The 26779-nt window shown below is 36.7% G+C and overlaps 2 protein-coding genes across 4 annotated transcripts in view; one reads left to right on the top strand and one right to left on the bottom strand.

Moving 5' to 3' along the window:
- Positions 1–13425, top strand: part of itga10 (integrin, alpha 10) — a 50597-nt gene extending 37172 nt beyond the window's left edge. The window contains exons 15-30 of the mRNA XM_081389833.1: positions 2729–2859; positions 3031–3197; positions 3334–3476; positions 3670–3780; positions 3919–4004; positions 4253–4394; positions 5085–5177; positions 5286–5362; positions 5718–5807; positions 6783–6867; positions 6959–7072; positions 7154–7261; positions 8415–8528; positions 8674–8769; positions 12825–12938; positions 13086–13425. Of these exons, the coding sequence (XP_081245959.1) occupies positions 2729–2859; positions 3031–3197; positions 3334–3476; positions 3670–3780; positions 3919–4004; positions 4253–4394; positions 5085–5177; positions 5286–5362; positions 5718–5807; positions 6783–6867; positions 6959–7072; positions 7154–7261; positions 8415–8528; positions 8674–8769; positions 12825–12938; positions 13086–13142 (1728 nt within the window). The 3' untranslated portion in view covers positions 13143–13425. The remainder of the gene's footprint in view (positions 1–2728; positions 2860–3030; positions 3198–3333; positions 3477–3669; positions 3781–3918; positions 4005–4252; positions 4395–5084; positions 5178–5285; positions 5363–5717; positions 5808–6782; positions 6868–6958; positions 7073–7153; positions 7262–8414; positions 8529–8673; positions 8770–12824; positions 12939–13085) is intronic.
- Positions 13426–13975: 550 nt separating this feature from the next.
- On the bottom strand, positions 13976–26351 carry polr3c (polymerase (RNA) III (DNA directed) polypeptide C). Of its 3 annotated transcripts, none has more exons than XM_081389835.1 (15): positions 26294–26351; positions 24787–24933; positions 24410–24674; positions 22870–23070; positions 19255–19337; positions 19060–19161; positions 18773–18865; positions 18584–18664; positions 18452–18503; positions 17777–17837; positions 17552–17702; positions 14961–15062; positions 14832–14881; positions 14590–14739; positions 13976–14486 (listed from the first exon to the last, which is right to left on the bottom strand). In XM_081389835.1, the coding sequence occupies exons 2-15, from the start codon at positions 24931–24933 to the stop codon at positions 14405–14407; spliced, it is 1620 nt and encodes a 539-aa protein (XP_081245961.1). In that variant the 5' UTR covers positions 26294–26351; the 3' UTR covers positions 13976–14404. The 3 variants fall into 3 exon arrangements, 2 of the variants coding, with proteins under 2 accessions (XP_081245961.1, XP_081245960.1); XM_081389834.1 differs by having other exon boundaries at positions 26240–26340; XR_014031862.1 differs by lacking the exon at positions 13976–14486 and having other exon boundaries at positions 14655–14739; positions 14961–15096; positions 26240–26340.
- Between the last annotated feature and the right edge of the window lie 428 nt (positions 26352–26779).

Below are 26779 nucleotides of genomic sequence, written 5' to 3'. Positions count from 1 at the left end.
AATATACCACTATTTCATGTGTACAGCCAAATAAGTCCACCGAGACCAGGTAATCTGGAAATTATATTTTTTCTCTCCTAAATAAACAAAGTTTTAGGGCCAGATTTACTAAACAGGGCAAATTAGCGTGAAAGCGCAATTCCAAAAAAGCGCATATGGGAGTGGAAAGTTTTGCGCGTGATCTACTGACAAAGCACAAATTAAAGAACACTGACGCAGCCGGATCATTTCCATAATAACCAACACAATCTACCAGGTAGCGTCTGGTTTAAGATGTGCTTTTTTTGGGCGGTAAATAATGGCGCAAACACCAGTACATTGACGAGCGCAAACCTTAGTAAATCACCTTGCATGATTCATTTAAATACTCTCCTCCCATGAATTTTGCTCCTGAAAGGGAAACTCCTACTTATTGCAGGATTGCATTAGGGCTGTCAACTTTAGTCGTTTAGTCGACTAATCGGTCGATGCCGTCTTGGTCGACTGATATTCTCATTGGTCGAGCAGTCGCATAATTATTTTTATTTTTTTTCACCAATAAAGAAATTTTCACTGATTTACTCCTTGATATTTATTCCTTTAATAAGTAGTTATATATTACTGTATTCTAAATATAATTAGCCTATGTTTTTATCCCCAACTTTAAATGCTTTAATTTAGGCTATTTTGTAACAGCGCCACAGTTTAGCGCACCACGTAGAACACTCGGGAACCGCACCTGTGGCTGGCTGCACTGCTGCTTCGCGCTCAGTAGCCTAAGGAATATAGGTAGTAATCTCTATGTGTCTGTCTGTCCGCTTGCATTTTGATTATTTCGAGAACCGTTCATCCAATCGACTTCACAAGGGAGTGCAGTGTCGCATTTGGTGCAATATAGACAGACACGCGAGACGCGACACGTTCAGAATTAATAGTAAACTACAGAACAGCGCAAGCGTGAAGCGGCGCACCTCACGCGAGCAGGGCTATATTCTCCAAGAACGGACATTGCACTAGTGATATAAAACGCACACACACAGGTCTGTTAAATTAAGCAATACTTTTAAGGTAGTCTAATATTTTTCTGACTAACAAATTACTGACACAGTAAAGGGTAGATTTAAATAAAGAAAAACGAAATTTAAATAAAGAAAAACGAAATTTAAATAAAGAAAAAAGCAAAATTTAAATACAGAAAAAAACTAAATTTAAATAAAGAAAAACGAAATTTAAATAAAGAAAAACGAAATTTAAATTGGCCTAAAGAAAAACGAAATTTAAATACAGAAAAAACGAAATTTAAATAAAGAAAAACGAAATTTAAATAAAGAAAAAAACGAAATTTAAATACAGAAAAAATTAAATTTAAATAAAGAAAAAGAAATTTAAAAAGGCCTAAAGAAAAACTAAATTTAAATAAAGAAAAAACGAAATTTAAATAAAGAAAAACTAAATTAAGTTAGCCTAAATTAAAAACGAGATTAATTTAGATTGATAATAACGGGTAAAAAGTCTAATACATTTTGTTTCTATTATTTTATTTTCCACGATGTCAAAGCAACAGCAGCAATACAAGCTCAGACATGCTCTTCGGTCCATACAAACTCCGCTGTTCTGCGCTCTAGCCAGAGAACACTCCTGTTGCTGGAACACTCAGGTGTCGGTTCTATTTCTAGCATACACGCGTTTTCCGCGTGGCTCGAGCCGCGCCTGAGACGCGTGTCTCACGCAAGGCAGTGTGCAAACTCCAACCTATTAACATGGGAGCCGAAATAAAAACAGACACCCAACGCAGCTGAGACTCTCACGCCAGCAGCCAGTGTGTCGCCGGCCTTATTCAAGCGCGAATGAGAACAGTTTCGCGGGGGATCCCAGGTGTCAATAAAAAATAAATAAAAGAAAACTTTTTTCGTTGATGTTTTATAAATGCTCTATGACAATTGTTTAATAAATGTTCAATCAAAATGCAAAACATCGTGTCTTTTTTTTTTTTTTGTCGACTAATTGTTGTGCAGGACAGGACTTTGGTTGTTTGGTTGTTTTTGACTACAGCCCAAGATTGCATATGCAATAAGGTCAACTGCAAAAATAACTATGTCCACGCCTTTTCAGCGCTAATTTTTCACTGCGTGTCTTTAGTAAATTCTGACAGTAGTTTTTTAACGCCAAAAAAGGGGTTTGCACTGCCGTAAGCTGTTTGTAAATCTGGCCCTTAATAAATAAAATGTTTTTTAAAAAAAAAAAATAATAGACTTGATTTTTCAAATGACCTCTGCAATGAAATTGTTCTGATAAGCATTTAATTTGAAATGAAAAATGTTATTGTGAGAATGTATAATTAAATATTATGTGTTTTCAGTTGAATTTTCATTAATCCAGTCTTCAGTGTCACATGATCCTTCAGAAATCATTCTAATATGATGATCTGCTGCTCAAGAAACATTTCTGATTATTATCAATGTTGAAAACAGTTGTGCTGCTTGACTTTTGTGGAAACTGTGATACATTTTTGTGGGGATTGTTTGATGAATAGAAACTTCAAAGGAACTTTTGCATCTTTTTTAACATTACAAATGTCTTTACTGTCTCTTCTGATCAATTTAATGCGTCCTTGCTAAAAAAAAAATCTTACTGATCAATTTTTTTTGAATGGTAATGTTAATCTAGTGACCACTTTTATTAGTGGTCTTAGACTTTTAGACCACATATTACTTCACACACTAATAAATCTCTCTTTTTCTCTCTGTAGCGTATCCCAGGCTCCTCTCTCTCTGCAGGGCTGCAGTATTTTGGCCGTAGCTTGAGCGCTCTGCTGGATCTGGATGGGGATGAGTTACTGGATCTTGCTGTGGGAGCACAGGGCACTGCCGTCCTGCTTAAGTACTCTATGCCTCATTACAATCTGGTGTATTTATGCATCGTCTAAATGCTGCCGTCATACAAGTCAACAATTCGTCACATTAAATTGTGTCAAACAGTAGTGAAGTCAGGTCTGAATATGACCCGTGGTGACAACTTGCTCTCCTCCTGACCTCTGTCTGTACTCTACAGATCTCGCAGTATAGTGCAGATCAACGTCAGCCTGTCCTTCCAGCCACACTCCATAAATGTGATCCAGAAGAACTGCCACAGGGCTGGCCGAGACTCCGCATGCCTTAACGCCACGGTTTGCTTCCTGGCCCTGTCTCGCTCTCCTGGCTCTTATGGCACATATTTTGGTAAAGTGTCACGTAACCTTTTTTCTTTTTCATTTTACTCTTTCATTGCTGTACTAAATTCCGCTTATGTACGGCAGCTCTATTAATAGCAACTCTGATACACTTCCTGAAGTACCACATCGGCTTATTTGTATAGATATGCAGATGGGGGCCATGCTGGATGATAGAAAGATCTCGGCTCGTGCTCTATTCGACTACAACTCCCAGCGCCAGACCCTTATGGGCGTCAGTGTTCGTGTGGGGCAGACCATGTGCTACACACTACCATTTCATGTCTTTGTAAGTTCAAATGTCTTTCAAAAATCAATAAAGCAAAGGATAATGCCCAATTAGCTGGTCGATATCGCAAAAAGGGGGTTGTTTTGCTCTAATGGTTGGCTCACTGTGCATTATCCTTCTCATTACATGACTACATACTGATTGTTTTGAAGGAAAATTGTTTTTCTCTCTCTTTCACACTTTGTACATCTAGGATACAGCTGATTACATCCGACCAATCAGCTTCACTTTGCGCTTCAAAATCAATGACACCGAGAGCGGCCCGGTATTGGACGAAGGCTGGCCAACAACATTCAAGAAGTCTGTGAGTGCTATTAAAAAGTACTATTCCTTTTTGAAAATTGGAATATGAATGAATGTTGCATGTACAGGGTGGATTAAGGTTTTTCCCTTCATACAGTTGGTTTTTAACAGACATTTTTGGATCTTTTTTTACCTTTAGATTCCATTCTTCAAAGACTGTGGGGAGGATGATGTATGTGTTACTGATCTGGTTTTACAGGCCCATATGGACATTTCCGGAACAAGGTAACAGAGAATTTGTCCTCCTGCTGTTGGCATGTATGGAATAAGCACAACTAAAGTCATGGGATTCACAACTGCTGTGACTATGACTATACATTTGAACATACTGGCAGAACTAGTTAGTTCAATCCCTAGTGCTATGGTATTTATTATAAAAAGTTTAGAGTAGCTGACTACTAAACCTGAAACGGTGATTGAAATAGCATGTGTTGTGTATGTAACTTCAGTGTTGCTCTTATCTGTTCTTGTAGGCAACAACCCTATGTTATACGCAGTCCCCGGCGTCGGCTTGCAGTAGAAGTGCAGCTCCAAAACCGACTGGAAAATGCTTATAACACTAGTCTCACTCTTAATTACTCCAAAAACCTGCATTTCAGCAGCCTGAGTATACGGGTACCAACATGATCTCTCCTCTTAAAACATAAAAGCTTATTTATCATTTACTAATAAAGATCATAATTATGTATACAAAATATACATTAACATTCAATAGTTTAGGAATCAGAAAGTTGTTTGAAAGAAATTAATACTTTTATTCAGCAAGGATGCATTGAATTGATCAAAAGTGAGAATAAAGACATTTATAATGTTACAAAAGATTGCTGTGCATTTATTTAAGAATCTTGAAAAAAATGGATCACGGTTTCTGCAAAAAGTAGCACAACTGTTTTCAATAATGATAAGTGGAAATGTTTCTTGAGCAGCAAATTCGCATATTAGAATGATTTCTGAAGGATCATGTGACACTTGAGACTGGAGTAATGATGCTCAAAATACAGCTTTGCCATCACAGGAATAAATTACATTTTACAATATATTAAAATATAAAACAGTCATTTTAAATGGTAATGTATTATGTAATATTACTGTTTTTACTGTATTTTTAATAGTTGCAGCCTTGGTGAGCATAAGAGACTTCTTTCAAAAAACATTAAACTACCCCAAACTTTTGAATGGTAGTGTAATTATTTAAACAAAATATTTCTAGTTATACATATCATTTATACAAAAGTATAAACTGCATTTTGTCTGGGCTCTTCATTTCTCTTTCTGCCTCATGTTTGTCTCATTCTCTCTCTGTAGGAAGACGCCCAGTTTAAGATTGAATGCACGGCTCTAAGCTCCAACAGTCACTCCTGTAATGTCAGTTACCCAGTGTTCCGCTCTCACACGAAGGTAAGGCTGTGGAAGAAGAAAGGTTTGTCTTCACGATTCATTACAACAGTCACTGAGCAGTTTTGGTTAATTGACCAGTGTTTCTCCCAACTGCCTCATTTTTCTCAGGTGAACTTCATGTTGGAATTTGAGTTCAGTTGTACATCTCTCATCAGTAAGGTCCAGATGAAGCTCGTTGCTTCCAGGTACACACAAACACACACAACTTAAACCATTAGCAAATGGTACTATCCAGGGATGTCATGCACATATGTTTTTGAGGGGCCACCAGGGTGGTCCTGGCTCACTTGGTGCCCTAGACAGAATAAGACATGACCAAAAAAACAACAACAAAAAAACATGCTGATTGGGCAGCACTCCTACTTATGTGTATGTTTAGTTTACAAATCAAGGAGAATTTTCAAAGACATTTTTGGCATGACACTTCTGTGCCATTCTGCACACAGTGCACCAATATCTGTACACATTTAAAGATGTAAATAAAGGTATCTGTTGAAATGTTAAGATGAATACTGAATGTGTATCTGTGTGTTGCTGTAGTGACAGTGTGGAGAATGAAGGCACATTGTCGGACAACCGTGTGCAGTTACAGAGTATTGTACAGTATGAGCCTGATCTCTTCATCACAAGGTAATGTGAAATTTGAGACTCTTAAATAGTATAGCTATAGGAGCACACATCTTTAATAATATCAATAATAATTATTATAATATATTTTTTTATTTCTATTGTTATTATTATTATTATTCAAGTTCACAATAGTTGGTGACAATTAAGAAAGGCCCTCAGAGATGTTTATTATTATTATTATGGAAATATAAGTAATAAATAATATAAAATAAATAGGCTATAATACATAATTTTAACAACAAAAAGGTTTTGTTAGTATTAGCAATATTGTTATTATTATTATTATATTAGAACAAAAATAATAATGAAAATACTACAACAAGAACTATTACTACTACTACTACTACTAATATTATTATATTTATTTATATTTAAATATTATTATATTTCTTCTTCTTCTTCTTATTATTATTATTATTATATAATTTTAACGAAAGTTTAGTAAGTATTAGCATTATTTTTATTATTATTATTATACTAAAACAAAAATTATAATGCTACTACTACTACTACTACTACTACTATTATTATTATTATTATATTACAAATTATTATTATTATTATTATTATTATTATTATTAATTTTGTTATTAGTATAACAAAAATTACTGTTGGTATTACTATTATTTTTGTTATTATTATACATTTTATAAAAACTATATTGGTATTATTTTTGTTATTATAATTTTTGGTAAATTTAATAAAAAAAATACCACTACAACAACAACAACTACTACTACTGCTACTAATAATAATAATCATATTTATAATAATAATAATAATAATACTTTTATTATATTATTATTATTATTATAACAAAATAATTATGAAAATACTATTACTACTACATCTTAATTCCGTTATATATATTTACCAACATCACCTTTTACACCTAATTACAACCTCAAAACTGTATGCATGTTCAGTGTACAGTATCCATATGTGGTGGTCTTATTTCGGCTCGATTCACTACAGTGACTCCAACCTGAACCGCTATGAGGTCCATCCAACCAGGACAGTGTCAGAGGGGACAGGACCCGAGTTCTTCACACAATTCAGGGTGGGTGAAACTAAACCTGATAGGCTCACCAGCCTCTGTTTAAAATCAAACCAGAAAGCTCCTGACTACATGTGAGTATGTTTGTTATCAGGTGCAGAATCTGGGCTGTTACGCCGTCAGTAACGTGGAGCTGAGCGTCAACTTGCCCTCCGTGGCTTCAGGAGACAGAGTGTTTGCCACTGTGGTTGATGCATTCTCTCATAATGTTAGTGTCTCACTGCAAGTCTTTCTGTAATTCTTATACACCTTTGTGTGCTTGATGTTTTTGTCTGCTTTTTATGTGTAGGCTTCAGGTGTGAACTGCAGTGTAGTCAGTGATCTTTCACAGTTGAAGTCCAGTCAGAGAGATGTACGTCCACTTCACCCAGAAGACATGAAGAAAACTGAACTATTGGTGAGAATACAGACACTGTGTTCGCACACAGTATGGTTATGAAAGAAACTGAAAACCGAATAACTGAAGTTAACTGCAAGTTTTCAAGACTTACAACCGAATTTTGCGAGCGAGTTCAGTTGGTTTGAGTTCACTACGGCCTACGTCACTATACTGTATGTCTTATCTCAGTAACGGGACACAGTGGAGAAATATCCACCAGTGACGGAATGGTACAATCATTTATCAAACCGCTCTGTTCTGTTTATATGGGATTTATACTTTCTTGGTATATATGGGATTACATTTTTTTTTTTTAAATAGACTAATTGGCAGAACGCCACCATTTAAAAGAAGTCAGAAGATTTGATAATTAATTGTGGCAAGTGAATGAAAGTGCCTTGAAAATTACCCAAAAATACACTTGTGGGTTGTAAACAGTTTGTAAGAAACTGTATAAGAATGAGAATTTGTAATGAGATCACGGCTTTGTTGACTGGACCGATGAAGTCTATTCCTTTGGTATCTGGAACTTGATTTCTTGCTAAGAGGGAAAGACTTCATTATTCTACGACATAGTTAACAACTTTTTGTCTGGTGAAATAAAACTCCTGTTAAGTGTATGGTTGCAGAAGAAAGACAATAAAAACAAAGTGGAACGAACGAAAGAGTTTTGGCAGAATATCTAAGAGGGTGAAAGCAGCTGCCTCTAATAGAAAGACACAATGCAAAATTTTGAAATGTAATACTGTTATATTAGATTATGATTACAGGCATTACTCAAGGCTATGAGATGGGGATTGACCCCCAAATATGATCATCCTTGTGTGAGGGACCCCATACTAAAATTTAAAAGGCATCAATATAGTTTATTGTGTTAAAATTCCATTTATACTGTGAAAAATGTATATTATAGATATATCTTAAATTTTATTTGGAAAAATGTACATTATTATGTTTTTTAGTCTGGTATTTTTCATTAATGTATTTATTTGTATCTTATTTTTACTTTTTGCATTTTTTATACTTTCTCTGTAAACATTTCCACAGACCCCCTATTAATTCCTTGCAGACCCTAAATTGAAACACCCCTGATCTAAAGTACAATGGCCGTAACCACCATAAGAAGATGCATGAAATGTTCCCTTAAAATAATTTTGTTTTCATTTTTTAGAATTGCACTTCCTCATGGTGTGTGGAGGTCGTGTGTCACATCCAGCAGCTGCTGAAGGGAGAGACAGCCTTGATCCGCATCACCAGGAGAATACACGACAACTTCTTCAGACAGGTGACATCTCTCACACTTACGGTATTCACACACACTTTAGTATGTGCTGGCAGATGGTTGCAAAGGTCAATAGAAAGACAAAATATGCACTGGGATCTGTTTGTGTGTCAGTCTCTAACCTCTAACTCCTGTGTGCTTCTGGCAGGCCAAGTTTAAAGCAGTAACAATTGTGGGCTCTTACCAGCTGTCTGCTCGGGAGTCCAATCTGATTACAATGGGAAATGCTGCCCTCGTGAGGGAGGTGAGAGAACTGACGGGGCATAAACGCAAATCATTCACTAAAAAAAAAAAGTGTAGGATTTACATGATTTAATCAACATGAATCAATTAAGTTAAACAAACATAATTATATGTTAACTTATATAACTTATATATATATATATATATATATATATATATATATATAGGATAACTTGCTAAAAGATATATACCTGCCAAAGAAGGCTGCCTTGTGTAGAGATTATAACTGTAAAAACTCGAGACACAGATCAGAAATTTGTTCTATGTATGATGATATAGTTAAAGCACTGGTTGATTCAAGTGATCTCTCACAAAGATTAAAAACCAAAAAGAACGTGAAACCAGGTTGGATATAGCCCGATATAAGTACGCTGTACGTTTTATTAGTAAAAATGAGAGAGCTATGAGGGCTGATTCAATGGCCAGGAAACTTTTTTGTAACAACACGCATGACTTCTGGAAGGAAGTGAAAGGCATGACTGCCAGTTAAACGTCACTACCATCCCAGCAAGCAATTTTCCGTTTAAAACACGTATAATAGCTGTCCAAACACAGCCCAGACGTCTAGGCTAAAACAAGGCAGAATTTGGGCTGTCGGTGAAAATTTGAAAATAGACGTCTAAACCAGAGCCCAAGAATAGACTAGTCATCAATTAGATAACAAAGAAAGTTGAGTGAAGAAATGAAACCAAACACCTTGTAATCACTGTTTACTTTGCTTACATGATGGAATATCATACTTCTCGCAAGAAAAACGACATAAACCAAATTTAAGGTTATTTTGGCTAGAAGTGTGTTACTCATAGCTGGACTATATCGGGTCTATAGTTAACCTAAACGGTGAAATGACGGCTATTGCTTGCTGGGATGTGTGGTTGATGGCATGTCAGGTACTGATAATATCTTAGAACTTTGGCGACAACACTACAGTAGTTTGTTTAATTGTGTTAAGAGTGAGTGCTATACTGGAAGTGAAGTTGACAGCACAGATATAATTCTGTCACTTGAAGTTTTTAAAGCAATTTGCAAATTGTCTAATAATAAAGCTAGTGGGTTGGATGGTGTTGCTGCTGAGCATTTAAAGTTTGCAGGTGTGAGGTTGGCTCCACTGCTTTCTATCTGTTTTACTGCTTTTCTTGTACATGGTTTTTTACCTGACTCAATGTCAACTGTCATGTTAGTTCCTGTGGTCAAAGACAAAACTGGGAAAGTCGGCAGTTCTGACAATTACAGACCAATAGCATTGGCCAGCATAGTGTCAAGAATTATGGAAATAATCCTGCTGGACATGATCTCAGAATTTTGTTTGGTTTTAAAGCTATGCTGTGTATTTATGCTCTTGAAGAGATAATTGCTAAATATAAAAAACAGAGCTCCTCCATTTTTGTGTATTTCTTAGATTCATCTAAAGCATTCGATAGAGGAAACAATTTATTAAATGAATCCAAAAAGGTGTACCCAAATATGTAGTACGTATGCACAGCAAACAATGCAGATCAAATGGGGGAGCAGTGTGTCTGCTCCATTCAAAGTTACTAAAGGGGTAAGACAAGGGAGAATCTTGTCCCCAGTTCTTTTAAACTTGTATTTGGATGAATTGTCAACAAGGCTCAGAGCGTGTAATACTGGTTGTGTGGCTGGGGATTTTGTTCCGAATCACCTGATGTGTGCAGATGATCTTGTAGTGTTTAGTCCGAGCACTGCTGGACTACAGCAGTTACTCAACATTTGTTCAGTCCACGGTCTAGAACATGACATACAGTATAATGCAACTAAGAGTGTGGTCATGATCTGTAGGACCAAGGAAGACAAGTTTATGAAATTTCCAGACTTCTTTCTGTCAAATGTTGTGCTTGAAGTCACAAGGAAAATCAAGTATCTTGGGCATATCTTCACAGAGGACATGTCTGATGATGAAGACATTTTTAGACAATGTAGAACTTTGTATGCCCAGGCTAATACTCTCGCACTGAAGTTTGGACACTGTACTGACAGTGTTAAGATTACTCTCTTTAAGACATATTGTATATCTCTGTACACGGCCCATCTTTGGACTAACTATAAAAAAGCCAGTCTGCAAAGGCTGCAGGTGGCCTACAATGATGCTTGTCGTGTGCTTTTAAAGCGACCAAGATGGACTAGTGCGACTGAAATGTTTGTCACAGCTTGAATTAACACTTTGCGAAAGTTAATGTATAGCTTTATCTGTAGGTTAAATAAATCTGAGAATGAAATAATTATGTCACTAACAAATTTTAGATTTAGTGCAGTCAGCTACCAGTCCAAGCTGTGGAGGCAAGCTGTGTTGTTTTTTCTATTTGGTGTGTGTGTGTGTATCTTGTATCTATATTGGACCATGAGGAAAGAATAAAGTTGAATTGAATTGAAATAAGTAGTTCACATAATTTCAACATCACAGAATAAGTCATTTTTAAGTGACCCAAGAAAGTAGTACCAAAGTGATCTTAAATGACTCCGTCAGGATTAATTAAATCAGTGTCACATATTTTCGTGTCCTATGACTGAATTTTAAGGCTGCGTCCGAAAGCTTAAAAATAATGCCTTTGGAAGTCGCATTTCAAGGTAGGAAGGCATCAAGGCACATCAAAATCCAATGTTAGCTTCACTTCCTGTCTCTTGATATACCTTCAACTGATCCATTTTTGAAGGCAGCATTCAAGTATCATTCGCTGCCTTTGATATCCCACAATACTGTGCTTTCCATTCTGTGACAATTGAGCTAAAAAATAAAGCTGGCAACTGCAAGTTGCGGTTGGTTGTTTTTTATGTAAATTCACGTTTTTGACCAACGTTTTCCACTTCCATGTCATTTCTAATCAGAAATTACTATTGTATTTGCTTAGTTATTACCAAAGCTCGCTCTATTTTGCTGTAGATCATTAAACTGTTACACTGCCTCAGAAATCTGTCCGAAATCAGTTTCGTGAGATACCTTTGTGCGCAAATACTGGCTTCAAAGTCATTGCCTAAAGCAGCTTATTGCCTAAACCAGTTTATTGCCTAAAGTTTATGAATGCAGCCATAAGATTGTACTACAAACTATTGGCTAGCAATAGCACATATTAGCATGCTAAGTGTTCAGTATTAATCATTCCTCGAGCAAAGCAGAAATGGAATTAGTTGTACCAGTCCACTTTTAAATGGTTCTAATAACAAAAAATGCACATATCAAATCTTCTTTTAGAGAATTAGGTCCCACTTTATATTAAGTGACTTTAAGTACTATTTAAGTACTTAAATTAATAATTTTATACAGTGTACTTATTGTGTAACTACATGTTTTTGCATTGTACTTACATTTTAAAAATTCCTGCATGTAATTACAGCTGTAATTCATTTATGTAATTACATTTGTAATTACACAGTTGACCCTTCCCTTACACCTTAACCCTACCCAATCCACCACACCTGTCCCTAACTGTACCCGTATCACACCTCAATAGCAGCAAAAGTGTTTTACAATACAACATGAACACAATAAGTACATAGTACTTAACGCCACTTAATATAAAGTGGGACCGAGAATTATATTAATCAAAAGCATAGAAATCAAGTTTAGAAGAGAACAAAATATGTTGTATAGATCACAAGTAATATGATTGCGTAAATTGGACAATATGTGTTTTCCTGTTTTTTTCAGCGCTTGCAGTACGTACAGGGGGTCCAAAAGTGTGAGACCACTCGAAATATTTCCGTTTTACTTTTTTCCAGCACAAATGATACTGCAAGCATGACAATTTAAGTCAAAAGTTTAATTTAAAACAATTCACATTCACAACTTTACTTATTTGATCACTGACCTAATTATTTAATTTATTTTAAATACTACAGCTTTATTTTCGGGTTTAAATAACATTTTGAATATAAGATTTTAACCTTTCAGACGCCCACTGTACATAAAATCATGTTTGCACATTATTAATGTAATTTCTACAGTATTAGTTGTTTTTTCTACATAAAAATGAAATCCTTACATACAACTCCACTAACATGCACCTGTAAACTCTCTCGCTGTCTCTGTATCTGTGTATATAGACAGTTTTGGAAGTGCTGAAGGGGCGTTCGATCCCGATTTCTCTCTGGATTCTGATTGGCAGCATCATTGGAGGACTGCTGCTTCTTGCACTCTTAGTATTCGTTCTTTGGAAGGTATGGAACACAACAGCTTTAAACATAAGCAGGTGTACAGCAGAGTGGTTACATCTGAAGTGAATTAGTACTGAAAAAAAACACTTTATATATACTAAATACTAGCACTCTGCAGTCTTAACCAACGTGTTGAATGTTTCTTCACAGATGGGGTTTTTCACAAGGAAACAGAGGAAGGACGAGGATGAGAACGATGACAACTGACACTGCAGCACAGGTTGAACAGAGTTTCCTTTACATGAAGGAAATATGCCTTTTGCAGCCATTACTTCCCCTTTGAGACATGACGCTTCTGCTCTAGGACAACAAACCATCCATTATCAGGTCCAGCTGGAATCTAGACTTCTTTTTGTGCGCTGATTTTAGGGGGAAATCTGCAGAATGGATTTAAACCGGATCAAATATTTTACATGGAACTGGGAGCACTAAACAAATGTGCCAAAATAATAAATAAACATGCAAAGGGGTGCAGGATGCGTAAAACTTGATGAATGACGGTGCTTGCGGTTCAGTCGAGTTTATTATTCACTTTCACGCCCTGTCGGGTCATAGGGTCTCACACCTAATATTTTATTTGGATTCTATTGAGGCAAAAACAACACATGAATCCCAGCATATCGCAAAAGAGAAAAAAGAAGGTTATCTGGGAGATTCTCTGGCTTCACAGAGACAGATCATTTACAACTGCATTGCATTGGTGGACCGGAAAACAAGCAAATGCACTATTTGTAAAAAATAATTAAATATGTATTTAAGTTGAAAACATATGGTTTAATACCAAGGTCATTGATTTTGCCAAGTAAGACATGTTCCTGGAGCAACATATTTTGTTGATCCTGGAACAACATTTCTGTCCGAAAATGTAGTCCTAATCCTATCCCTACCCATTAGTTATTCCTAAAATCAGAGGGAAATGACAGGTGAATGACACTGATGTAGAAGCACCTAACACTGGTTTTAAGCCTAAACTTGACATAAATTGTAAACTTGTCCCTCAAATCTGATTGGTTGATTGGAATGTAGTTTTAGGGTCAACAAAGACAATGATCCAGGAACATGGTGTACGTGGTGAAATCACGTTCACCATAATACCAAATTATCAGTTTATTTAATTTTTGTTTCCTTAACAGAAAATCACAGTGTTTCAGTCAGCATGGTCAATGCACAGGTTTGAAAATTGTTTTTCATTTTTTGACAAATTATTAAATAAAAATGTGTAAACTGTTATAAAAAGAATTCCATCTTTATTTTTCCCCGTTGAAAACAGAAATAAAATTGCATTCACAGCTCCACAAAACACAAACACTGTTAAATACAAATCAGTCCTTGTTGCAAATGAAACATCTGTTTGAAGATAGCATGAATCTCAAAATAATAGCTCCATCGACTCTTCTTTATCCACCTCTTTTCACATAAACATAGACCAGTATGTCTTCTTGAACTAGCCTACAGTTGTATAATAACTGTCAACGAGAGGCCTGTGTAGAGGTAATGTAGGATTCCAGAAGAAACATGGTCTCATCCACCTGGTTTTCACTGGAATCCAACCTGCCCCCATGAGCACAGAGAGAAGAAATGAGATTAATGATTGGCTGAACATGAATTACATGACTCTGATCCATGTGTAGAGAGCAACTGGTCTGTGTAGTACTTGTTAATGTGGTGTCGCAGGGACTCGAGCTGCTGTCTTTCTGGAGCTGTGATCATCTCCTCCACCTCCGTCAGTTGTGTCGTCTCCGCCCCTGTGGCCTGCAAGGATGCCAAGATGGCCTCTATTCGCTGAGACTTTTCCAGAAGTCGCCTGTCAAAAACAACGAATGGATTAATGACATAATCAAAGATGACGACTACTAAGATGAAATGTTTCGTATTGTCAAAAAGGGAGGGACTTGCTTGTTCTCTTTGGTCTCGTACAACCGCCTCTCGATCAGGTTCCCAACTGTCTGTATGGTGTCCACATACAAATATATATCAAAACATTATAAAAAGCATTTAAAAAGGATGCTCATGTGAGCTCTGTACCTTGTAGCAGTGTTGCAGCAGCAGTCTGGCGGTGGGCAGCTGATTAACGGTGTACAGGTAGAAGGTGCGAGAAGGGGCGTGGTCTGGCGTTTTTGGAATTTCCTTCACACACAATACACAAAGAGTGATATGAAGCCTGATCATGATAAAAAGAGACCCAATTTACACTTGGTACTAACATCCATTTCAGATAGTCCAATCACAAGTGGACAGTGCTTTAAGAGTTGTAAATAGTGTCCAAAATGTTTTGTGATCACTCAAAATAGTTTCGGGGGTAGTCAGAAAAACATGAATCGCATTGTAGTGTAGGGTAAATGCAAATCCGTCCTGAAGCATCCCAGACAACAGCCAAGGAACGCCTACTCACCTGTCAATCATCAACTGTGCTAAAAAATTAAATCCAATCGAACATTGACTTTTTAGTGGTGTCAATAATTACCGGTATGACATTTTTTATTAAAAGTATATTTGTTAGAAACAGTGGCTGTTCAAATATGTCTATTTTCCTACTGCATGGTATGTAAACAAAAGTATGCCAAAAGAGTAGTATGTCCGAATGCATAGTATTCCAGGAACAGACGGTGAAAAGTACCCAGAGGACCTACTAATTCTGCCGAGATTCTGAAGTGTGTGTTCGATGGACACTTTACTATCCCATGATGAGGCAACAGGAGAACAGTTAAGAATAGCAGGTAAGCGACGCAACTGACAAAGCCTTCACCATACCTAGAGATTGGCATGGAGTACTTTCCATAAAATCATCTCTCAATGCAAATCAAACCAGCTATTAGGCTAACTGAAAAAAAAACATGCCAATCTCTAGGTATGGTGAAGGCTATGTGATGATGTGGGGCTATTTGTATATGTATATGTATGTATGTATGTATGTATGTATGTATGTATGTATATATATATATATATATATATATATATATATATATATATATATATATATATATATATATATATATATATTTATATGCAGTGAGGAAAATAAGTATTTGAACTATTTTGCAAGTTCTCCCACTTGGAAATCATGGAGGGGTCTGAAATTGTGATCGTAGGTGCATGTCCACTGTGAGAGACATAATCTAAAAAAAAAAATCCAGAAATCACAATATATGATTTTTTAACTATTTATTTGTATGATACAGCTGCAAATAAGTATTTGAACACCTGTCTATCAGCTACAATTCTGATCCTCAAAGACCTGTTAGTCTGCCTTTAAAATGTCCACCTCCACTCCATTTATTATCCTAAATTAGATGCACCTGTTTGAGGTCGTTAGCTGCATAAAGACACCTGTCCACCCCATACAATCAGTAAGAATCCAACCTCTAACATGGCCAAGACCAAAGAGCTGTCCAAAGACACTAGAGACAAAATTGTACACCTCCACAAGGCTGGAAAGGGCTACGGGGAAATTGCCAAGCAGCTTGGTGAAAAAAGGTCCACTGTTGGAGCAATCATTAGAAAATGGAAGAAGCTAAACATGACTGTCAATCTCCCTCGGACTGGGGATCCATGCAAGATCTCACCTCGTGGGGTCTCAATGATCCTAAGAAAGGTGAGAAATCAGCCCAGAACTACACGTGAGGAGCTGGGACCACCGTTTCCAAGGTTACTGTTGGTAATACACTAAGACGTCATGGTTTGAAATCATGCATGGCACGGAAGGTTCCCCTGCTTAAACCAGCACATGTCAAGGCCCGTCTTAAGTTTGCCAATGACCATTTGGATGATCCAGAGGAGTCATGGGAGAAAGTCATGTGGTCAGATGAGGCCAAAATAGAACTTTTTGGTCATAATTCCACTAAATGTGTTTGGAGGAAGAAGAATGATGAGTACCATCCCAAGAACACCATCCGTACTGTGAAGCATGGGGGTGGTAGCATCATGCTTTGGGGGTGTTTTTCTGCACATGGGTCAGGGCGACTGCACTGTATTAAGGAGAGGATGACCGGGGCCATGTATTGCGAGATTTTGGGGAACAACCTCCTTCCCTCAGTTAGAGCATTGAAGATGGGTCGAGGCTGGGTCTTCCAACATGACAATGACCCGAAGCACACAGCCAGGATAACCAAGGAGTGGCTCTGTAAGAAGCATGTCAAGGTTCTGGCGTGGCCTAGCCAGTCTCCAGACCTAAACCCAATAGAGAATCTTTGGAGGGAGCTCAAACTCCGTGTTTCTCAGCAACAGCCCAGAAACCTGACTGATCTAGAGAAGATCTGTGTGGAGGAGTGGGCCAAAATCCCTCCTGCAGTGTGTGCAAACCTGGTGAAAAACTACAGGAAACGTTTGACCTCTGTAATTGCAAACAAAGGCTACTGTACCAAATATTAACATTGATTTTCTCAGGTGTTCAAATACTTATTTGCAGCTGTATCATACAAATAAATAGTTAAAAAATCATACATTGTGATTTCTGGATTTTTTTTTTAGATTATGTCTCTCACAGTGGACATGCACCTACGTTGACAATTTCAGACCCCTCCATGATTTCTAAGTGGGAGAACTTGCAAAATAGCAGGGTGTTCAAATACTTATTTTCCTCACTGTATATATATAAACAAGACCTGTGAGTGTGTTACCTGTAGCTGGACCAAGTTCTCGGATAGGAGTGTGTACAGCATGTCTTTGGCCTCTTTGGCTGGAATCATGGCAAAATCCTCCACCTGCTTCTGTTCTAAGTGTCTTTTCCGCAGTAACAGACGAAAGATGCGTGCTGAACGGGAACCAAACCTGGCGTAAAGCAAAGAATCTGAGAACAAAACCAAAAGAAGATTTCAGCCAGCTAAAACACTGAGTCTACTAACCTCTCTTGGACCACAGACTCCAGGGTAGCTCTGGCCAGGTTAGCCAGTGCACGGTGTAGATCTGACCTCAGGGTCAAGGGTCAACCAATCCATTACAAGATTTCTACTATTTTGTTATAAGATTATTAGATATATACCATTCAAAAGTTTGGGGTTTGTTAATATTTTTTCAAATGTCTCTGTTGCTCACCAAGGCTGCATTTATTTGATCAAAATAACAGTTCAAACATTAATTTTGTGAAATATTATTACAATTACGATTAACTGTTTTTTTGTTTTAATATATTTTAGATGGTTGAACTGAATTTTCAGCATCATTACTCCAGTCCTCAGTGTCACATGATCCTTCAGAAATCATTAATATGCTGATTTGCTGCTCAAGAAACATTTCAGATTATTATCAATGTTAAAAACAGTTGTGCTGCTTAATATTTTTGCAGAAACTGATACATTACTTTCAGGATTCTTTGATAAACAAAGTTAAAGAGAACAGTCTTTACTGTCACTTTTGATTCATTTAATGTGTCCTTGCTGGATAAAAGTATTAATTTCTTACTGACCCCACACGTTTGAATGGTAGAGCAAATAATAAATAAATAAATTATAATAAAAATGATTTGCAGTTAGACATGGAAAGCTTCCTTTTGTCTTTCAGGTGGTGTTTTAAAGGGATACTGACGACAAACATTCCTCCTCCACTGTCACCTGTCTTCCCCACAAATTCCATCTAGAAGAAAAAAGCAAAGATATTGAAGTAATTTAATCCTTGGATAAATACCAAATATAAAGCAGTGTGCATTGCTTTACCGGATCGTCAACCAGGAGAGTGAGGTATTGGTCCAAAATTGGCCTGGCGATGTTGTAATTGGATGGAAGAGCTCGGAAAATCTGATGGGAAACAATAAGGCTTTGATCACACTTCATGACAATCTGATTTCGTTTTCTCAGTAAGGGCTGTGTAAGAAAACACAAATGTGCATGTTCATCCATTATTACCTCGTTTGCTGAAAGAGCTTGTGTGAAAGCAGCGTTAGCCGGCGTTGTAACTTCACTCATCCGTAACATGGTTCTAACTATCTCACTGCTAGTCTACAGGGGAGAGAGAGAAAGAAATTTAGCCGATAAAGACCTACATTCTACCGACTTATTATTTCCCTTGAGGAGAAAGCCTAAATGTGAGAATCCAGAACGTTCTGTCTCAGATTCACAAGTGAAAGAATATTCAGTCCACAGCCTAATTATATCTCACAGCACACCTTAGATTATAGGATGTTTATAGTCACCTGATCAAGTTTACAGGAAACAGCATTAATGATGGCCTGATCCCTGAAGTGCAAGTGAAAGCGTTCAAAATTCACCTGCCAAAAGATCCCTTCATCCCCACACTGGAGAAAGAGAGATAAAAACAGATGTAAAAGACACGAAAAACTCAACTAATGAAAATGTCATGCGTGATGTCATCATCTTGCTCGTAACACCTCATTGTTGTCTGTTTTGGCTTTCTTTGCTGCACGCTGGTCAGCTTCACCATCCTCACTTGAGCGTCTGCGTTTTCCTTTACCTGGATGGACACACAATTTAATCGCTTAATATACAATATAATCTAGCAATATGCCATTTGGTGCCCCCAAAAAATGTGCTTGTATTTTCCAATAAACAATATAATTATTATATTATTATAAAATTATAATTTAACTTAAATAAATTACTGAAGCAAGTAAAATTGCGTCTTTAAGGTAATTTACATCACAGAGTTAGGTGATCTCAGAAGTCAGGACTCGGGAGTTTATCACACTGACTGAGCATCTATTTATATTCTAACCTTTTACCAGATTTCGCTTCTCTGTTTGCGATCAGATGATTTTAAGCTGCTAATCTCTGGGAAAGTTTTCATTTCATTCAAACAATCAGTCCAAAACAGCACTAATGCCTATAGAAAACCAGACTGATTACATCAGAGATGACAGAGAGAGTTTCTAGTCTAGATAAAGCAAACCAGCAAGTAAAGTTTTATTGGATGAGGATTACAAACAAGTTAAAGACGATTGCGGTGATCTCAATGTGGACCTATTAGGATTTCCAACCTGACTTGTCCAAAATGTAAACAAGCTCTTTGCTTGCACTGTACACATACTATACACTGTTCATTCTGAGAAAAAAAAAAAAAATCCTGTAATGTTTTTGCTTCATGAGTGGTTTGAATTGGACTCCTTATATCATTTTGTAATATGGTGCCCTTTTGAAGTCTCCAAGTGTCCTTTTTTCGAAAGACACCTAAATTTACATTGAAAAAAGCTTGCAGAAAATACAGTTTTATGATAATCACCTTTCAATCTGGGGTGTGTTTCCCGAAAGCATCGTTGGCCAACTATGGTCGCAAGTTCATCGCAATGTCCATTGAACTCTATTGGTAACGACGGAACTTGCGACCATAGTTTGCCAACGATGCTTTCGGGAAACGCACCCCTGATGGATTACTTTGTTGGATATATCAAATGATGACTGAATGAATGTGTTAAACCAGATAAATGATGTATGCTTAACTGCAATTAACCCTCTGGAGTCTGAGGTGTTTTCTGGGCCCTGGAGGTGTTCTGACATGCTCTGACATTTGTGCTTTTTTCAGTTATTTATAAACATGTTAATGGCAAAGGTGTAAATTCACTCTATATAGCACAAACAGGGCTACCAAAATATGTGATCACCATGCATGTATATTTTTTTATTTTTAAGAGAATAATGCTTATGCGTGGTTATTGAAAAAATAAAAAATGAAAGTTGCTGAAAGAAGACCTCAAAACTCATAATAAATATGCATGAATAAGACTTTTGAGAAATGGATGTTCTTCCTTCGAGTTCTGGCTTCAAAATTATGTGAAAATAGTCTTGCTTTATCGTTCAGATAAAACCATACATTGATTTAAATTGATGTAAAACAGGTTTTGCTTGGAAAGCCATTATGCGAGTGGGCGTGAACGAGGAGTGGTTTACACCTTGGAATACAAAATGTCCCACCCATTATGCATAATGACTCTGCAAAATTAGCCATTCATTCAGGTGTGACTCTGACTGACTGAGCCACAATGCAAGGACAAAAAATTAGAAGAAGACTTATATTGACCATTTAAGATTTTGCTTACATCTATCTTGTAAATATGTTTTGCTATTTTATTAAAAAGGTTACAATTACAACAATAATTAAAATTTCAACAATATTTCAAGTGTACTCTTTCTTTGTAAAAAAAAAAAAAGATTATAGGCCTACATTTTATGCCTATCTATGTATTCATTAGTTTGAATATAGCCAAAATTGGAACAGCTAACATCTTAGTTGATGACTTTATTTTATATATATATATAAAAATTGCTAAACAAAAGCTTATTTGATATATATATTCAGTATATTCTACAGTAAAAACTGTACTCAAATCTAGTCAACAAAATGTTGTCTTTCATATTTCGCCTGACTGTAACGTTGTTTTTATGAAATATTAGGGCATATAAATGTTAATTTGCAGTTTAATACGTATTGCTTATACAAATAGCCTACATTTTATTTCAACATATTTCAGTCGATTTTTACTCATCTCAGTATAGTAATACAGTTTGCTAAAACATCCTCATTCATTCACACACGCGATTTAAATTTAAACTGTCTTTTTGCGAGCTGTGGTAAACAGCGCGCATCTCTGCCGTTCATTCATCAAAAACAGAAACCCGATTCACGTGAGAAGAAAAAAAAAACTTACAGTATTCCTCAGCTCGCTCCTCGATATACCCGCACTTCTGAGGAACTTTTTTCATCAAAAGCTTATGTGGCAGTATATTCTACAGTAAAAACTGTACTCAAATCTAGTCAACAAAATGTTGTCTTTCATATTTCGCCTGACTGTAACGTTGTTTTTATGAAATATTAGGGCATATAAAATTGCAGTTTAATACGTATTGCTTATACAAATAGCCTACATTTTATTTCAACATATTTCAGTCGATTTTTACTCATAGTAATACAGTTTGCTAAAACATCCTCATTCATTCACACACGCGATTTAAATTTAAACTGTCTTTTTGCGAGCTGTGGTAAACAGCGCGCATCTCTGCCGTTCATTCATCAAAAACAGAAACCCGATTCACGTGAGAAGAAAAAAAAAAACTTACAGTATTCCTCAGCTCGCTCCTCGATATACCCGCACTTCTGAGGTACTTTTTTCATTATTGTTATTGCTCACAGTGCTGCGAGACGGTGTTAAAGTAATGATCTGAATAAACTGATATGTGGGCGTTCACAGGTTTGCTTGGATTGCCTCATTCATTTGCGTTTGAATAGTGCGCGCTCTCCGTAGGCGGAGTCACATTACATTTGAATTAGCTCTAATTAGGTCGACTGGAATCGCTCTCTTTTAATACAGATTTCACAAAATGAGAATATTTGTTTTTTATATAAATTACTTCATTTAAGCTTCATGCCTGTGTGTCTGAATGCCTGTTTGACTGAGTATTCGCTGAGTTATTGTTCATTTTCGGACGCGTTTCAGAATGGACGACACTGGCAGATAGAAGGCAGAACTCGCATCACGTATATTTTTCTTTATTTGGCAAAAAGCACAACACTTTGTTTTTATTGTGAGTATACACAAAAATAATACACATTTAACAGAATCGATTGATGTACAAAACAAGCCTAAAAGATAAAAATTAATATTTTTATTTTATTATTTTTTTGCACTCATACGGAAAAAAAACGAGCCTATCGCGCCGGCGCGATAGCCGACCTCAGGGGGTTAAAAAAGTTATTGTATTGACAGCCCTAATACACACACACACACACACACACACACACACACACATATATATATATATACATACATACATACATATATATATATATACATACATATAATATATAATATATATGTATACACATACATACTATATATATATATATATATATATATATATATACACATAAATATACATACATACAACCTTTATTGGATTAGCTAAACTTTTGACTGGCACTGTATACACCATATGGGTTGACCACTAAAAAGTTTTTTTAGTATGTGCTTAGTGTTTTGACAGCAGTAACTGACCAGTGAGATTGATATAGGGTACTCTGTAGCAGTCTGGGTGGTTCTCTGGTTCAGAGGGTGTTACAGCTGGAGGAGGAGGGTCAACCGCTTCTGAGTTTGATGGTCCTGCTGAGGCCACAGGAGGACAGCGCTGAAGGAAATGAGTCTCCACCAACTGGGAGAATGCAGAGACAACCTCACTGTAGTCCATACTCTGACCCTCTGGTACAAAAAAAAGTTTAAATAGGTAAGTTTCAAATGGAAATCAAGACACAAGAAGTTGGGTTGAGCATGAAACATATTTCAGATGCTATTTTAATTAAACCTTTTTACTACATTCTTCTGGTTATTATTATTATATTGAATGTTAGAGTACAATTATTAAAAGTAACATGTTAATTAAATGTCAATTTAAAAATTCACTTAATAATGGAATAAGAAGCACTAGTATAGGTGTCCAGGTTTAATAAAAGGTGCTCTAAGCGATGTCACACTTTTTTTAGGCTGAAACATTTTTTGTCACATACAGCAAACATCTCCTCACTATCCGCTAGCTGCCTGTCCCCTGAACACACTGTAAAAACGCGGTCTCTGTAGACACCACAGGCTCCACAAACGGCAACTAAAACAAACTGGGCCAACCTGGACCACAAACATAAACAGTGTTCCAGCCAATAACCAACAAGAATGATTTGGGGGTGGGGGTTGGGGGGTTAGTGCGCGTACACATGAAGGGGGGTGTGGGGAGTGGAGGAGAGAGAAGCATGAAGAGGGAAGTTAGCTAGAGGAGAGAAGTCCTAGACAACGACAACGACTAACATTAGAATGATATTCTCTTGAATTTTGATATGGCCGACACACGACCAAAGAGACGACTTTCCGATGAACAAATAGCAAAGAAGAGGGAAAAGGAGAAGAAACACGCAAAGTCCTGAATTTACATCAGAAAAGCCTGTTTCAGGAAGCACGGAAGGGAGGGGGAGGGGACGGGATGAGGAGGAGGGAGGGTCGAGCTAGCCTCCGTTTTGTTTGACAATACTTCGAACATCAACGAGAAGTGACGTCACCCAACATCGCTTAAAGCACCTTTAATAAACATCCAACATTTTTGAAACAACAAAAAGACATTTACATTTTTGTTTAATTATTTTGTTTTAATTATAGCCATTCAACATTACAGTATTATTGAAAGCTATCAATTTTATCATTAAATAGGCTTAAAAATATATAACGACTTTTAATTTAACTGAACTTAAAACAAACTTCACATAAAGCCATTGTAATTAATGTCACATTTAGCTATTGTTCAACGCTAATTTTTTTTCCACTGGCCCAGTCGGACCGGTTCACGTTTTTACCTGCCCTTCTAAAATTCACAAAAAAGTTATTGTTTTCATAGTTTTTTTACCCATGCAACCTTCAAGCATGAAAGACTTCAAATACCTTTGAGATTACATTATATACTGTAGACCAAAATATTTACACAAAAAGGTTATTTTTTTTTCAAATGCTGTTTTGTTTACATCAATGAATCAGCCCTTCAGTCTGCTTGTGTTCTTACCTGGCATATTGTGAGTCAGCCTGTCTGCTACAGTCTTGACTGTGCTGCTCATAGTCATCTGGCCTCTCTGCAGTATCTCCTCAACTATGAGCTCGCCTGTGTCCCCATAAAGACTCTTGGCAGTGTAGATGTAGCGTGGATAACGAAGCATGTGTATGATGCGCTCACAGCTGATGCGATATTCCACCGGTCCCGCTGGACCACGACGCCCTGCACCAAATGTACACATCCCATGCTGCACCAGCACACACAGAGATTTCTTGACCTAGCAGGAGAAGTGTGTGTTAAAGAGGGAAAATGAAGACAGAGAGAATGCGAACAAGATAGTGAAGAACGGTATGTGGTGATAACAGAGACACCCAAGAACAAGACATTACCAGGTCAAGAGCGAGTTTAGTCTCATGAGCAAGAGCTCGCAAGTTCAGAACTCCACTGCGGATGAGATGAGTGCCCACTTTCTCCACCACATCTCCGAAGTGCTCCTGCAGTAGCAGCCCACACAAACGCACCTCCTGTGTTGTCATCTTCAGGAAAGAGAGGAACAACCAAATCACTAAACAAACAGCTGACGGAATAATGTATGTGTGTTGTATGGTTTTATGAACAATTGAACCTGAATTTAGCTAGACTTGACAATAGAGTAGAACTGTAAGCTCAAATGGAGTTATGAGGTTTTTTGACCAGCGAAAGTCGAACATATGTGTTGTATCTGTCAACAGAGGTTTCCAACCTGAGAGCAACAATATATAGCTTTCAAGACAGACCATATAAGCTCTGAAGTAGTTAATCTGAATCCGATAACCGGTTGCTTTAACGTTCCCATGCAAGCGCTCTTTGTAGTGCATCAAAGGTTTCTATTTACATGTTTTTTAAAGCGTTGAGCTTTGTAGCAAATCCCAGACATATCTGTTTAGCGCGTGAACGTAACGGCCAATCAGATCTATTAAGTCAGAATCTGCTCAACAAAGCTCAAAACGCCAGAGGTTTCCTTTCACTATAACCAACCAAATATAAACAAAATGTCAATAAGAGATTCATTGTAGACAGCTTAATTGAGTTTTCGCAAGAGTGCAGCTTTGTTTACATCGTTGACCTGAAGTAATTGACAGCTTCAGTGATTATAATGGCAGAAATCTTTGGTCTCTTTCTGTATATATTTTTCATGCTGCTAACTAAACATTGCAAAGTTTCTAGATTGACAACCATATTTAGTCTAAATGCGCGATTGATTGCCCGATTGACAGTGAAAGCAATGGACAGAAAAAAAAAAAACTTGATACAGTGTGTCAAATGATCTGTGCATTAAGTCTTGGAGTGTAAATGCAAAATAATTGACCTGTCACTTTTTATTATATATTTACAATGTGTTGTTACCTTGTGGTTCATTTTATTACTAACTTCAAATCAGTCAATCACTGATGAATAATAACACATACCTTGGTTTAAAACAGAATACAATAGTGACTTATTTATATATATACCACAAACACATGAAAAAAACACATTAACATTTAGTCACGTAGTCTGACCATAAGTGGACTTTAATTTAATAGACTTGTAAAGTAATGGACTTCACTTAACGTGCTGTCACATCATACCATGTTGTATGCTGTAGCTAAAAGCGGCATACTGAAAGCACTAAAAGAGCATCCTGTTCACAATACAGGAATAATCATATTTAAGTTATGAGTGATGCGCATTACAAAAACTAACACATGAGCGCAGCGTTATTTGCTTTCTGGCCTTTCTACAATTCATACATCTCACGTAAAGTTAGCCTAACATTGCACAAAAAGACACAGTCATGCACATACACAAAAATGAGCCTACCTCTAAAAAGTATGTAGCTGCACGTTTTTAGAGTTAAGATGAGTTTATTCTCACATGTGTTGTTCAGGCGGTGTGTAATGGTCAGCACCGAGCACTGACGAATTTCCGTGGTATGATCATGTGGCACTCAATTGATTTGTGAACAAATCGTTGATATGAATCGATTCTTTACAATGATTCAGAAGAACCGAATGTGAATCACTCGACTGTCAAAACTATATTTTGAAAGTAAAACAATTAGATACACGATAAATTGGGAACATAAGCATAATAATATACAGCAGTGTTTAAAAAATATTTATTTTGCTAGAAAAAGATACATATTCAGACACTGTAGGAACACATCTGGTCGCGCGAATACTAGTGATATTTCATCATTATTATGGATGGATTGTTTAATTTCACATTTTAATAATCATTATTTCTAATTAATCACTCTCTATATTTTAAATTCTACTTTATTTTAATTTTACACTGTTACTGAAACAAAGCACAGTCTGAGGCTTGTACTGAGCACATTTCACTGCCTCTACCTGTGTA

Source organism: Scardinius erythrophthalmus (assembly GCF_964197995.2).
Source record: "Scardinius erythrophthalmus genome assembly, chromosome: 16".
In the NCBI taxonomy this organism is placed as follows: Eukaryota; Metazoa; Chordata; class Actinopteri; order Cypriniformes; family Leuciscidae; genus Scardinius; species Scardinius erythrophthalmus.
The sequence above is the reverse complement of the archived record's forward strand: the minus strand, read 5'-3'. Positions and strand labels throughout refer to the sequence as shown.